The 13741-nt window shown below is 37.6% G+C and overlaps 1 protein-coding gene across 4 annotated transcripts in view; it reads left to right on the forward strand.

Annotated features, from left to right (window-relative positions):
* Positions 1 to 13741, forward strand: part of tafa5a (TAFA chemokine like family member 5a) — a 200747-nt gene that overhangs the window by 107735 nt on the left and 79271 nt on the right. For all 4 annotated transcript variants that reach the window (XR_007042174.1, XR_007042175.1, XR_007042176.1 and 1 more), the window contains one exon: positions 7585 to 7734. Coding sequence is in view for 1 of the 4 variants with exons in the window: in XM_047390459.1 (XP_047246415.1) it covers positions 7585 to 7734 (150 nt within the window). In the remaining 3 variants the exon portion in view is untranslated. The remainder of the gene's footprint in view (positions 1 to 7584; positions 7735 to 13741) is intronic.

A 13741-nucleotide genomic window follows, 5' to 3' on the forward strand; every position in this document is an offset into this window, starting at 1 on the left:
TTGGGGTTGTAGTTGAAGTATTATTTGAGCTTTTGAGATATTAATCAGCTGCTTCTGGTTGTAAAAAAACAACCTCATTGCCATGGTGACACATCATAACAAATGTCCAAAAGTAACAAAATGTATCAGCAAAAATCCTTCCAGCTTTATTGTTATTTATTTCTTATTCACGGTCTATTTTCAGGTTTCTAGAACAGGCTGTTACATTTTTATTTAAAATCTCTTAGTATCACAAATGGTTAACAATTCCATGCACTTACTTTTGAAGTACGCCCACAGCATTAAAAAAATTCAACCGTACTTAACAGTTGGCATACTTTCCCTTTACGTTAAGTACGGTTGATGTGACCAAAGCAAATTTGCAGATTTTGCATCAGAAACTATTGCCAAGTTACACACATTTACATTAGTGATTGTATGACAGAAAAAGTTTTTTTTTTTTTTCTGTTGGACACAATCTTCTGGTTGTTATGGAGATTTTGTGACTTCAAGGTTGTTGCTGCAGGTCTCTTAACAGGGAATATTGGAGATTTTGTTTTATCTCTTGCCATTGCTTACTGTGCTTTGGTCCACATCCAGGGGAGATTTTGGGAAATGATTATTTTCTCATTGACATTTTTGGACCTATGACACTCAAATCACATTAGATTTACCTAAATAGCATGTTCTCTAGTCTTTCTTACGTTAAAAAATACTTACAGAGACAGAGTTCTGTATTGGGTTATATTTACACCTCGGGGTATAGGAGTTTATACTAGTCTGCTATACTACTAGTTTGTAAACAATCAAATCCTCTTAAGAAAGTATAATTAATAAAAAAACATTACTTTTTGTTCCCCCACTGAATAAATATACTCAAATTAAAGATTGGAATAGGCCACTCCCAACAACTTTCTAGATTTTTGCACATCTTCTCCAGAGGCGCCAATAATTAAGGAGGGAATCGTAGCATTTAATGTACTACTAGTTAAAAATCACTACAATTTCCTGTACAAATCTGTGAATATTTTAAAGAAGTTTAATTAATTAGGGTTTCACGTGTTGGCAAAGGCAAAAATGTGTCCTCTCAGACTATGTGCCAGGGATTGGTCTCACTCTGAGCTCACTCAGGTTCAAAGGTTTTTTTTTTACGGTTAATGCCTTGAGAAGAATTAACTAAGATGTTTAATGTCACTTCTATTTTTCTCAGGAAGTGATTATTTGTTGTAAATACAGCTGCCGTTGCAGCTCTGGTCTCTAATTTATGTTTACAGTGAGTTGAAAATGTCATTATGGATTTATGAGAAGGGACAGGTTTTCTGCAAACGCTGGTCCAATCAGTTTGTTCCTGCTGAAATTGTTAACAAATATGTTAACAAAATGTCAGTATACTTTAAGACACATTAAATAATATCTTGTTTTTCTAAAATCGAACTGTTTTTGTATTTATAAAACATGTGGGTTAAAATTATTTTAATTTAGTGCCTAAGCACCATATGCCCTATTGGTATTTTACAATCAGCAATCATTTTTGGGGTATATTTGTATATTTCTCTTATTCGTGCTCCCAGGACTATCACTGTAAGATAAGGAATAATTAAACAGTTTATTTTAAAATATACTGCAGTAATTTCCTTGTTACACAACACTTGCGCTTTGAGCGGTCTGTATGACTGGAAAAGCGCTATATAAGTTCAGCCCATTTACCATTTACCATTTACTTTTGTGCCAGATTTGGGAGGACACTTGGAAATAGTCAGGAAATGCTCCTTCTCGTGTAGCTCAGCGTGCAGGCCCAGCATGACTCTAGTACACTGTGGATTTTCAAAGTACATATAAAATCCTACTTACCTTTTCTGCCAAGTCTGCAAGCGCTCATTTTACAAGCGTGTGAGCATTTAAATCAGCAGATATGGACTCAGACAGCAGTTTCTGTTGCTTTTGGATGTCATAAGCTGCACTTAAAATCAGATATGTTAAATAATTTAAATAAAATAAACGTTCTAAGATATTCGGGCCAATGTTACAAGGAGCAGATGGAGGTAAGATGTCCCTTTGTTGCACATTTTTCCAAATCTCATGTATTCCAGAGCAGATGAGTGCTGAGGAGTAGGAGAAAAAATAAAGCACAGGAGCATGTCAATAACATTACATTGTATTAGGCCATATGCTCTGCCACATGAATCTATCTTCTGCCACAGTCAGAGCTTTCATTTCACTCTAGGGTGGCCACACATACATTTTAATCAGCTATTTGGCCAGCCAAGCTGACAACTGCTCAACAACAGAAGACGATAAGGGTGATGATAAATCATAGTGCTGCTCGTACCAGCTTTGGGTTACTTTGAGGACTCCTGCCAGTTGAAAATTTTTCCCATGATTCATGAGGCTATTCCAGAAAGCAGGGTTAGTTTTTTTCCCTGTCTTCACGATCCAAATTATTCATGAGATAACTGTGGATAAATTGGATGACATCCTGCTACTTTGGATGAATAAAAAGTGGTAATGAACAGCACTAAGCTATTTTAATTTAGTACAAATCTGCGTAGAGATGTTATATTTTGCTCAGTTTGTAGTAAAGCTGTTTTGAAAAGTTTGTTTATTGGGATATCTCATCAATCAATAAAAAGAGGACTGCTGGTTCACTTCCTTTTTCTTTTTGGTCTTAGTTTACAATATTTCAGTCTCGGTATTCATGCAACCCTTTGTGCTGTGCTCTGGAGGCTGAGCCATGGGGACGCTTGGAGCAATTTGTACTTAAAAAGAAGCAAGTCAATTCCCACATTACTGGGATACAAACACCAGCCAGTCCTGAAGTTTTTACACACGCTGTAACCAGGGAATATTTTGTAGACATGGGTGCTTGCACTCAGTTGTGTACTTCCCTATAAACACTTTCTGAAATATTTATAATTCCCTCCTCAAATATAAAGTATTGAACAGTTATGTACACTGAGCAATTTAACAGAAATGGAATATTATGTTTATAAGCACAGGTGAATCTATAATAAACCTAATTTTTTTTGACTGTGTAATATAGCAATGTAACTGTGTTTAAGTTCATCTGTAATACAAATTGCACAAAAATGTTCCTAAATCACCATTAAGTTGCCCCTTTATTTAGAGTAACAAAAGATTAAGATTTGGTCTCCCTCTACATTCATTTGGGATAAATGTTTCCTCAAGCCTTGTGACATTTTGGTATGGATGATTTAAGTTATTCGTAATGCAACATGAAATTTATGAAATAATGTAAGTGTGGGATATGCGAAAGATGTTCTTTTTAATGCTAATTAATTGCTAGATAATTTCTTTCTAAGATAAAGTAGGACATTTTAGAATATTTTATAATATAGATCTTTTATAAAATGTAGTTTTTAAGGTTTGCAAGCACAAGTTTTTAGTACAATCAGAGCTGGCTGCTAACATGTAAAAAAACAAAAAATATATATCAACCTATCTATTAATTATGAAGAAGGGAAGGACAACTGCAAAGAAATTATGTTGCAATTAGTTTAGAACTGAAATTATTCAAGTCTTATTTGTTTGGCATTAAAATAACTTCAACATTTAAAGATAAAAGAAAAATAACCAGAAAAGGTTGTTTGGCTTACATTTTAAGTTAGCTTCTTTGTATTATTAATTTGAAACTGAATTACTGTTCATCCTTCATGTATCTAAACATCACAATGACTGCACATATTGACTTTTATCCTTTATTGTTTTGTGGTGAGTTTAAAATTAGCTTAATTATCATCTCCATATAAAAAGCCCATCCTTGCAACAACATGAAAAAGAAATGAAGGCAGTTGTCTGGTAGTTGCGTCTGTGGCAGGGAAAAAAGGCCAGTGTTTGATAAAATGGAGTCTATTAATGAGCTCCAACAACTCGAGATAGCTGAACAACTGAGAATTGCGGCCTGTAATCAGCCAAAGTCTTTGAGCCTGTTGACTTCACACATGGTGCGTCAGCACCACACGATCTGTGAGATTACATAAGACATCCAAACAGTCTGTCGACTTTGTCGTAGTGGATGAGATCCAGAGAGAGCTGGAACAAGTAGCGTCGCTTTGGGTCATATGCACTGAGATTTAGATGCTAATATAGCTGATATGACAACTCATTAAGCATTAAAAGACAGAACAGGGATATTCATCTAATCTATAACTACAAATAGATTTAATGAATCATTAAGAATAATAGTAGCTTACAACATTTTGCAGCAGAATTAACCTTTTTTACCAAGATGTTGTATGTATTGTCAACATTAGGTATCTTCTGACTGTTTTAAAGCTTGAATGATTTAGAAATCTATTTTACAGATTATGTTATATGCCAATGAAAATCTTCAGGTATGACAACTGGAGTCAAAAAAAGCAAAACATAATTTTTAGCATGATTGATTTGTTTGTCTTCTGAAACGTACAACTTGCAGTTTGGAAATAATAGATTACAAATGTTAGGGTTTTAAACTTGGCTTTGCAAATTTTCATTAGATGTACGTTTTATTGTTTTACTTGAGAAAAATAAAATGAGAAAAATAAAGCTTTGGTCGTAGATTGAATCATAGAATCTATTTTGATAGATTCTGTTATTCTGTTCCATTATTGAACACCACAGAATCTGAGTTTATTTGCATCCCACATTTTGACTTTGCCCTCTATATCTTGCAAACGTTTCCATATCTATCAGACTGTGAGGAGATCTCCTGTCCATAACCCTATACAGATAACCCCACAGTTTTTCATTAGTTTAAGTTTGAACAGTGGCTATCCCATTCTATTTTTTAATATCCGTCTTATGAAGTTGTTGTTTAGTTGATTTGGACATATGCTTGGACTCACTGTTGTCAATTTGATAACCACATGTTGCCATTTTATCCTATAGTCTAATAGTCTAAAGAAAGTTTATTTAAATTTAAAATACCAAAAATGACACCCCTAAGAAATGTGTTTCCACTGCTCTGTTTTTAGCCTTTGACCATGATCACCACAGGTAGCTGTGTGGCTGAATCCTGATAGATCCCCATTACCCTGGGAGTGACCCCTCACAGCTCAGTTCATTAAGCTAGTCACCCAAGTGTCTGGGACTAAAGTCCAGATTTAATCACAGTTTCCATCCTCTTGCCAATCACAATTAGGTCCTGATAAGCCTCTCTGGAATGGAACCCAGGGGCCTCTACACACAGACAAAGGTTAATTTGTGAGCAGCAAGGGCCCAGCTACAAGGTCAAAGGTCGCTTGATTGAATACATGGAAATATGTATGCGGGCAAGATGGTGGGGCTCGACAGCAATTACTAACTTGATCAGTATTCATGCGTTTCTTTTCATGGGTAATGGGTACATTATCTGGAAATAGGTGTGCTGATTGCAGGTGGCCTTTTGTGTGAAACAGCTTATAGGTTGTATTTGGGTGGCTAAAATTAGAAAAAAATATTTTCAGCAATGTCTATAAATGTGTTCTCCAGTATAGAGCTCCTTTTGAAAGCTTCTCTGTTGGCTTCAAAGCAATGTGTCCAAGCAGTTCACATCTGTTAAACAAGAATAGTCATGTTTTTCTTTTGTTTTAAATCTGTAACCTGATAGTTCCACTGTGATTTTTCTTCTTAAGTGCAATAGAAATGCGTTTAAAGCAAAAATCCAACATTTGTAATCAACAACCATGATCAATTGTGTTCCGTAATTTTGTTTTGAGCTTTTTTTAAATCAAAAAGTGTCTGCCTGTAACTATATGGGACAAACTCTACATTTATTTAGCAAAATCTAATTTAAAAAATGTTAGCTATTTTTACAAAATTTCCGGTGCCACATTAAGTGGTATCCCTAACACATCATAACTGTAACTGAGGCATATATACAGGGGTTGGACAATGAAACTGAAACACCTGGTTTTAGACCACAATAATTTATGAGTATGGTGTAGGGCCTCCTTTTGCGGCCAATACAACATCAATTTGTCTTGAGAATGACTTATACAAGTCCTGCACAGTGGTCAGAGGGATTTTAAGCCATTCTTCTTGCAGGATAGTGGCCAGGTCACTACGTGATACTGGTGGAGGAAAACGTTTCTTGACTCGCTCCTCCAAAACACCCCAAAGTGGCTCAATAATATTTAGATCTGGTGACTGTGCAGGCCATGGGAGATGTTCAACTTCACTTTCATGTTTATCAAACCAATTTTTCACCAGTCTTGCTGTGTTTATTGGTGCATTGTCATCCTGATACAAGGCACCGCCTTCAGGATACAATGTTTGAACCATTGGATGCACATGGTCCTCAAGATTGGTTCGGTAGTCCTTGGCAGTGACGCGCCCATCTAGCACAAGTATTGGGCCAAGGGAATGCCATGATATGGCAGCCCAAACCATCACTGATCCACCCCCATGCTTCACTCTGGGCATGCAACAGTCTGGGTGGTACGCTTCTTTGGGGCTTCTCCACACCGTAATTCTCCCGGATGTGGGGAAAACAGTAAAGGTGGACTCATCAGAGAACAATACATGTTTCACATTGTCCACAGCCCAAGATTTGCGCTCCTTGCACCATTGAAACCATTGGCATGAGTGACCAAATGTTTTGCTATAGCAGCCCGGCCGTGTATATTGACCCTGTGGAGCTCCCAACGGACAGTTCTGGTGGAAACAGGAGAGTTGAGGTGCACGTTTAATTCTGCCGTAATTTGGGCAGCCGTGGTTTTATGTTTTTTGGATACAATCCGGGTTAGCATCCGAACATCCCTTTCAGACAGCTTTCTCTTGCATGCACAGTTAATCCTGTTGGATGTGGTTTGTCCTTCTTGGTGGTATGCTGACATTACCCTGGATACCGTGGCTCTTGATACATCACAAAGACTTGCTGTCTTGGTCACAAATGCGCCAGCAAGACGTGCACCAACAATTTGTCCTCTTTTGAACTCTGGTATGTCACCCATAATGTTGTGTGCATTTCAATATTTTGAACAAAACTTTGCTCTTACCCAGCTAATTGAACCTTCACACTCTGCTCTTACTGGTGCAATGTGCAATCAATGAAGACTGGCTACCAGGCTGGTCCAATTTAGCCATGAAACCTCCCACACTAAAATGACAGGTGTTTCATTGTCCAACCCCTGTGTGTGTGTGTGTGTGTGTATATATATATATATATATATATATATATATATATATATATATATATATATATATATACTTTCTTTTTGATTTGTTGAATTAAATTGAATAATTTAAGATATATATGGCCAAAAAAAAATTTATATCTAACTTTTTTTGCGTCCAGGGTGTACCCTGAGATAGGCACCAGCTCCCCCGCGACCCTCTATGGAGTAAGCGGTAGAAAATGGCTGACTGACTGACTTTTTTTGCTTCACAAACAACTGGTTGTGGGTGTGGACATTTCATATCCAATGCATTTATACTGTTTAAGACTCTATGAATGTAGCGCCTTTTTATCCCGATTGAAGTGTATTTGGATGTAAATACCAGGCTTGTTCTGAATGAACATGAATCAGAATCGAGTTTTTACAGAGTAAACAGACTAGTTTATTCTGTCCTGTTTATGATTGCATCTCTCTGACCTACCATGCTGTGGTGCAATGTCATTTCCAGGCCAGCTGGCAGCGGGGACATGTGAGATTGTGACGTTGGACAGGGACAGCAGCCAACCGAGACGGACCATCGCCAGGCAGACGGCTCGCTGCGCCTGTAAGAAGGGCCAGATCGCCGGAACTACAAGAGCCAGACCCGCCTGCGTGGACGGTAGGAGTGAGGGGGCTACAAGGGAAAATCCTGGCTTTGCTTGCTATGTTTTAAGGGCCCACTTACTGTTTGAGTAGTTCCATCCAGCGTGTAGTTTCACTTCAGTGAAAATTACTCAAACGTGAGCATGCACTCCTGAGGCATGTTTGACTGGAGCGGAGAAATGTGTTGGCTTTGAAAGCATGTTGAGATTACATGTAAAGCGAAGCTGTATCCAAGTGTTCAACTGTGTCAACAGTCTTAGCACATCTGCTGTAAGGTTTGTCCCCTTTTTTTTTCGTTTTTAGTTGGGATTCAGTTAGACAAACCTACAAGAATATCGAGCAAAGTGGATCACTAGGGCTGCCTTTATGTTACTAAGTCCTGTACCAAATCTATTTACAGTTGAGTCACTTACGAAAGCTGCTTCAGGGGAGTTTTAAAATCTCACACTAACAGATGGGCTTATTTTTCCTCGAATTGTGACACCATTGTTGTAATAGTATGTTTCAGCACAGATGGAAATAATTTCCTTCATCCTTAGTGTTGCTGTCGTTCATGTTTTTAACTTTCTAGTGGACTTGTTGGAATAAATCTTGATTACACAACCAGTTAATTTAGGTTTTTCTGATGCAAAACGCCTTTTTAAGGTTCTTCTTTATGTGCTCACATATTTACAACTTCAGTATGTGAAGACTTTGGATTTAGAGACCAACTTGGACAAATTAAGTGATCTAAATGTGTTGCCATGGATTCAATGGAAGTGTAGTGGGCATTGGGATAGAAATAAATTTCATGATTCAGACAAAAACAAGTTGTAACAAATAAACAGTCACTGTGGTTATAGTTATTATGCTGATCCACATTTGGGAGGTTTTGGAACAGTAGTAAGTAATTAGGTCTTTACCAAGAACAACACTGTACAAAATCTTCCATATTTGATGGCACCCCTGATAAAGATGTGAAGAAAGCCTTGAAATAAATCATTATTTTATTACAGTATGCTAATCTCATACTGTGAAATGAAAAATAAAAAAATCAACTTTGTTTCATATTCATATATTAAGAAATTGTTTATTTAGCAGTCTATAACTTCCTGTTTCCAGAAGCTATAAACATGATATGACACAAAATGGGAAAGACAAGAGAAAACGCAGTTGAAGTAAGGCTAATGCCTTACTTCAAGAAATAGCTTAGAAATAGCTATTCATTTACATTCAGGACCAATAAATAAAAAGTTTAAAACAACAGGAACTGGAAAAAATGGGGGAAGTGAAAAAGTGTTTGACCCCTTATACGATCAAACAAGTTTAACATCAGACAAAGACAATCTGAAAAGCGGCTTTCAAATGAATTCATTTATTAAGGAAAAAAAGCTGTCCAAACCAGCCTTGTCCTATGCTAAAACATTCCTTCTGAACCTAATAACTAGTTTGGCCATATTTGTTGTTGAGTGGTGTCCCAAGGCTTCAGAAATAGTCGATGACATTGTTTCTCATCTCTTTCTTTCCTACTTCATGTTATCAGTTTTGTTTAACTGATTTTGTGATCCATTGTTTCAGGTCTGAGAGTAATTGGCCCTGGTTGTGGCTTGTGAAATTCAACTTGTGGTTAATTTATGATTTAACAATGGGGCAGATTCCTTTTTCACACAGGGCCAGGTTGGTTTGGACAGCTTTTGCTCACCATTTGAAGCTGTATTGTCGTTGTCTGATATTAAAATTTGTTTGCTAATTCGAAAAATGTAATTGCTGCAAAAAAGAAAATCAGAAGAAATCCAAATATTTTTCACCACACTGTATAACATCTTTACTACAATCCAACTGGCTTTTAAATAGCCTGTCACTCTCTCTTGATGTGGCCTCTACCCAGGGTGGGAAGTGATGCCATGTGCTCAGGTGAGTGTAGAGTAAATGCCTCTATTACCAAGATGGACCAGCAGTGAGCTGTGGCTTTAGATGACTTGTTTTGGCTGTTATTCAACTGTGCCTTCTCAGTTGTACCTCCGACGGGAAGTTTTTTTTGTCCTCGGTGCACCCTGTGAATGTTTTTACCTGCTTATTACATTGCTGTACTGCTCGCCTAAATGGGGAAAATCTATACGGAAAACAGATGAAAACACTTTTTTCTAGTGTTTGCATTGTTTGAGCTAAGTAATATACACATACAGTATCTACCTGGATTGTGGAGTTACTTTACTTTCCTTCTAATGCTTGTAATCCACCTGAATACATTTAAATGACTGTGCAATATCTGGGTCATTTCAAAGTAGAGTCAAGTAGTTTTTACAATTTGGGCTCCATAGTGAACTGATCCCTGATCAGTTAGATATCAGGTTGTCAGAGGAACTGCCAGATAGGTGATAGACACGACTGGCTCCAGGCATACAAGTTGCATTCAGATTGGTAAAGGGTAAAAAAACATGATCACGAGGATTTTCAAAGTATTTTGTTTTGATTGTGACACACTAGAGGTTTTGATCCAAGATTTAGGTCCTAATTTGGTCACCTCCTTCCAGCCAGTGTATCACTGCTGCAGTTTCTATTTAGATTTGCATTGCAAATTGCAGGCTAAAGCTATGTACAGAAGAATATTTAACAAATAATCACAATGTAAATATTGTAGATATCTAAAAAAAAACTTTTTTTCAGTAGAAGACATTTACTTATGTTTTATGTTGCATATTGCAAAATGTTTACCGGGTGTATTAGAGATGCTGAATCCAATTTTAGCCTATTGCAATTTCACCCTGAGAGCGGTAATTGGAAATTTAAATTGTATTTTTTTTCCTAGTTTCTGGTAGAATTGACAGTTTAACTGTTTTCATTATACAATATGTTCAAGGAAATCCAAAACTAAATTGTGCAAAGTTCTTGAACAGCAGAATACAATTAGACTGAAAAAGGATGATCATAAATCTTTTATAAATCAGATAATGGCTCATTTAGTCATCCTATCTATGACTTTGCTGCTAACACAATACCAGACTGAACAAGGATGGCTTATTTGTAAGGAGCTTTTCCTTAAATGACCAGGTCAGATGAGACAAAAGTAGAGATTGTGTGATCATAATGCAAAAGCACCATGTGTGTTGAAAAACATGCACAACATCTCAGCACAAAAACCTCAAACTAGCTGTTAGGCACGATAGTGGAGGGGCTATGACTTGTTTTATGGAAAGTGTGCCAGGTCACCTTGTAGATCTCAGCACAATTCCTCTGTATACCAGAGTATTTTAAAGTCAAATGTGCAATCATCTGTCTGATGGCTAATGCTCAGCAAAATGAGTCACTGAGAGAACAATGATCCCTAAGCACAGCAACACATCTACAACATATAAACAAATAAAGCTGTGGCAATGGCCAAGTCAAAGTACAAGCCTCAGCAATACCAGAGTACTTAAGGTTCTTGTGGCTGAAGTGGTTGTTAGAATCATGGAGTATACTTGGTTTTACACACTCATGGACGCAAGCACACATGCACACATACACCAGTTTGGCTTTTTTTTGTTTGTTTAATAAATAACAATATTGAATCAGTTGTGTGTTTTTGTAAATTTAGGTTGAATTTAAATAGCTTCATAACCTGGTTGAGACCATAATATTTTTGTAATCATCTCCACATTCTTAACAGTCTAAAATTCTAACTTTAACATTGAAGACTAGCTATCAGTAGCATAACGTAGCTGCATTGCTATGGTGCATTCATGAAACAAGTAAAAAAAAAAAGTGTAGTTCCCTTGATCTCCCTGTCAGGATAGCTGAAGCGTGGTTACGTTCCATTCGGGTCACCTGCTGCGCAGTAGATGCATCTATAAAAGTTGTGCCTGTGACAGAATTCAGCAATTTGTTGTGAGAATGTATCGACATGTGTGTGCACCTTTTAATGTGTTAAAGTTGACCCACAAACACACGCACTCATTTGTTTTGCCTCATATTACAAAATCCAACAGCTTGATATTATTGCTATGTAACGTTGAGACGCTTGGCTCCACAAATGCAACCTTATTTGTATATTCGGAGAGCAGGCTCGATTCACAGTGTGGACATTTAAACTGGGGGGAGGTGCAGGGGGTGGAGAAGGAATCTGACGAGGAACAAAAAAAAAAAAAAAAAGTCAAATGCCACAAATGGAATTTCAATCAGTTTTAATCTACTGGAGTCCTTGAGGTCTGCTTGCAGTTGTAATGTGCCTTTGCCTTGGCTGACATGATCGGTGTCCTTCATGCTTCAGATGTTGTTCACATCGGTCATCCAGCACACGCAGGATAATCCGAAGCTCCATCAAAAGTCTCACACCGCACCTGATAATGAAAACAGAGGGAGTGCTGAAGAGTCGCTCTTTTGTTGTTGTGCATTTCCTTTCCTCCAGGTGCTTTGTGTCTGTTTATTGCCTTGAGGAGGAGAAAATGGGAGATAAGTCGTCAACACGATAAGGGAACTGGCTCAAGATAAAAAAAGAAAAGAAATCCCCAAAGAACTGCAGCTCTGTGGAATAAAATGCTTATTCTTTTTCTGTGTTTTTATACCCCTTCCTTTATCTATTCTTTCTGTTACACAGACACTCATTCCTGTGGTCCTCTGCTGTCTCTCTGTATATCTTCCATGCCTCTACCCATTCAAGGCCTGTAGTCTGTAGTCTAATCTAGCTTCTTCGTACTCTCGAGCCTTTTTACATCTGTACTTGACGAGTTTCTAAAGAGCTGATCATGATTTGTATAAGAAGGATGAGAGACCAAGAGAGTGTGTTAGAGAGAAATAGTCACCTACTCGAGCTGGCTGCTGGGATGACAGATACAGAAGAAGACAACTTGGGGGACGTTTTAGATGAGCTTGTTTCATGCGATTGTTGTTGAGATAGGGCTAGCCAAACAGGTATTCTATTTACAGAGTTGTAGATGTTTGTGTCCAGTTTAAGTTGAGATGCTAGAACCAGTGATGGCCTTCAGTAAAAATACCACATTTTAACAGTAACAGGGCATTAAGACAGAAATGTATGCCATGATGTAACAGCTTTGAGTAGATTTATCCCTACTGCTGCCAAAATAAATTTACATATCTATTATTAGTGTTTCAATAATGTTATAACATTTATGTATTAAATTTAATTAAAGCACATCATATGAATTGGTGAAATATATCCACACAGCTAAATTTGCCTTTCTTGTAAATAAGGGAAAGGTGCACTATTCTTCTTTCTTCCAGTTGATGGGCAGTTTGTAGTAAAAGGTGTTTGAGTGGGAAACATGAAAAAACCCAAACTTTTTGGTATGATCTAATTTCTATTATTTGCCAAAATGTGTATTTTACATTCTTATCTTAGTCCAAACTCATCAGACTTTTTTGATATGTGCGCATCAGGTTAAAGGAAACAATTGCAACATGACACCGATTAACACGGGTGAAAACATGCCACAATATTACAGGTTTTCTGTTGTAGTCACCTGCTGTCAGGTGGGACCTTGCACTGTTCAAGTACAGCAGTGTTTGCTGGCAGCTCTCTTTATAATTGTGATGAAAAAAGTGTTAAAAGTGACTAAAAATATCCACCCATCCATCAGTTGGCTATACCTGCTTATTCTTGCAGGGTCATGAAGAGGGAGGGGTGGTACCTATCTCCAACGGTCAGATGGCAAGGGGCGGGGTATGCCCTTTACAGGTCACCAGTCCATCACAGGACAACACAGAGACACACAGGACACAGAACCTTGCATACACACACTCTCTTAAGGGCAGTTAGGAGAGGTCAATTGAATTAACAGTCATGTTTTTAGGCCGTAGGAGAACCACTAGAGAACCCATAAATGCATGGGAAACACATTAAATCTTGCAGGAACCAGTTCATTTTACAGGGCAAAGATGGTTTGGCTGTAAATTTGTAAGGTTTTTCTGTCACTGGATTTTATTCTCTTATGGCTTTTTTCTGTCCCATGTCTCTTAACATACACACATACACCACCGGCTTAAGACTGATGACCATGGGCTGCTTCCTTGTCACAGGGCGAGAGGGCAGGCAAATGGGGGGCCGC

The sequence above is a fragment of the Girardinichthys multiradiatus genome, chromosome 17, assembly GCF_021462225.1.
Source record: "Girardinichthys multiradiatus isolate DD_20200921_A chromosome 17, DD_fGirMul_XY1, whole genome shotgun sequence".
Lineage (NCBI taxonomy): Eukaryota > Metazoa > Chordata > Actinopteri > Cyprinodontiformes > Goodeidae > Girardinichthys > Girardinichthys multiradiatus.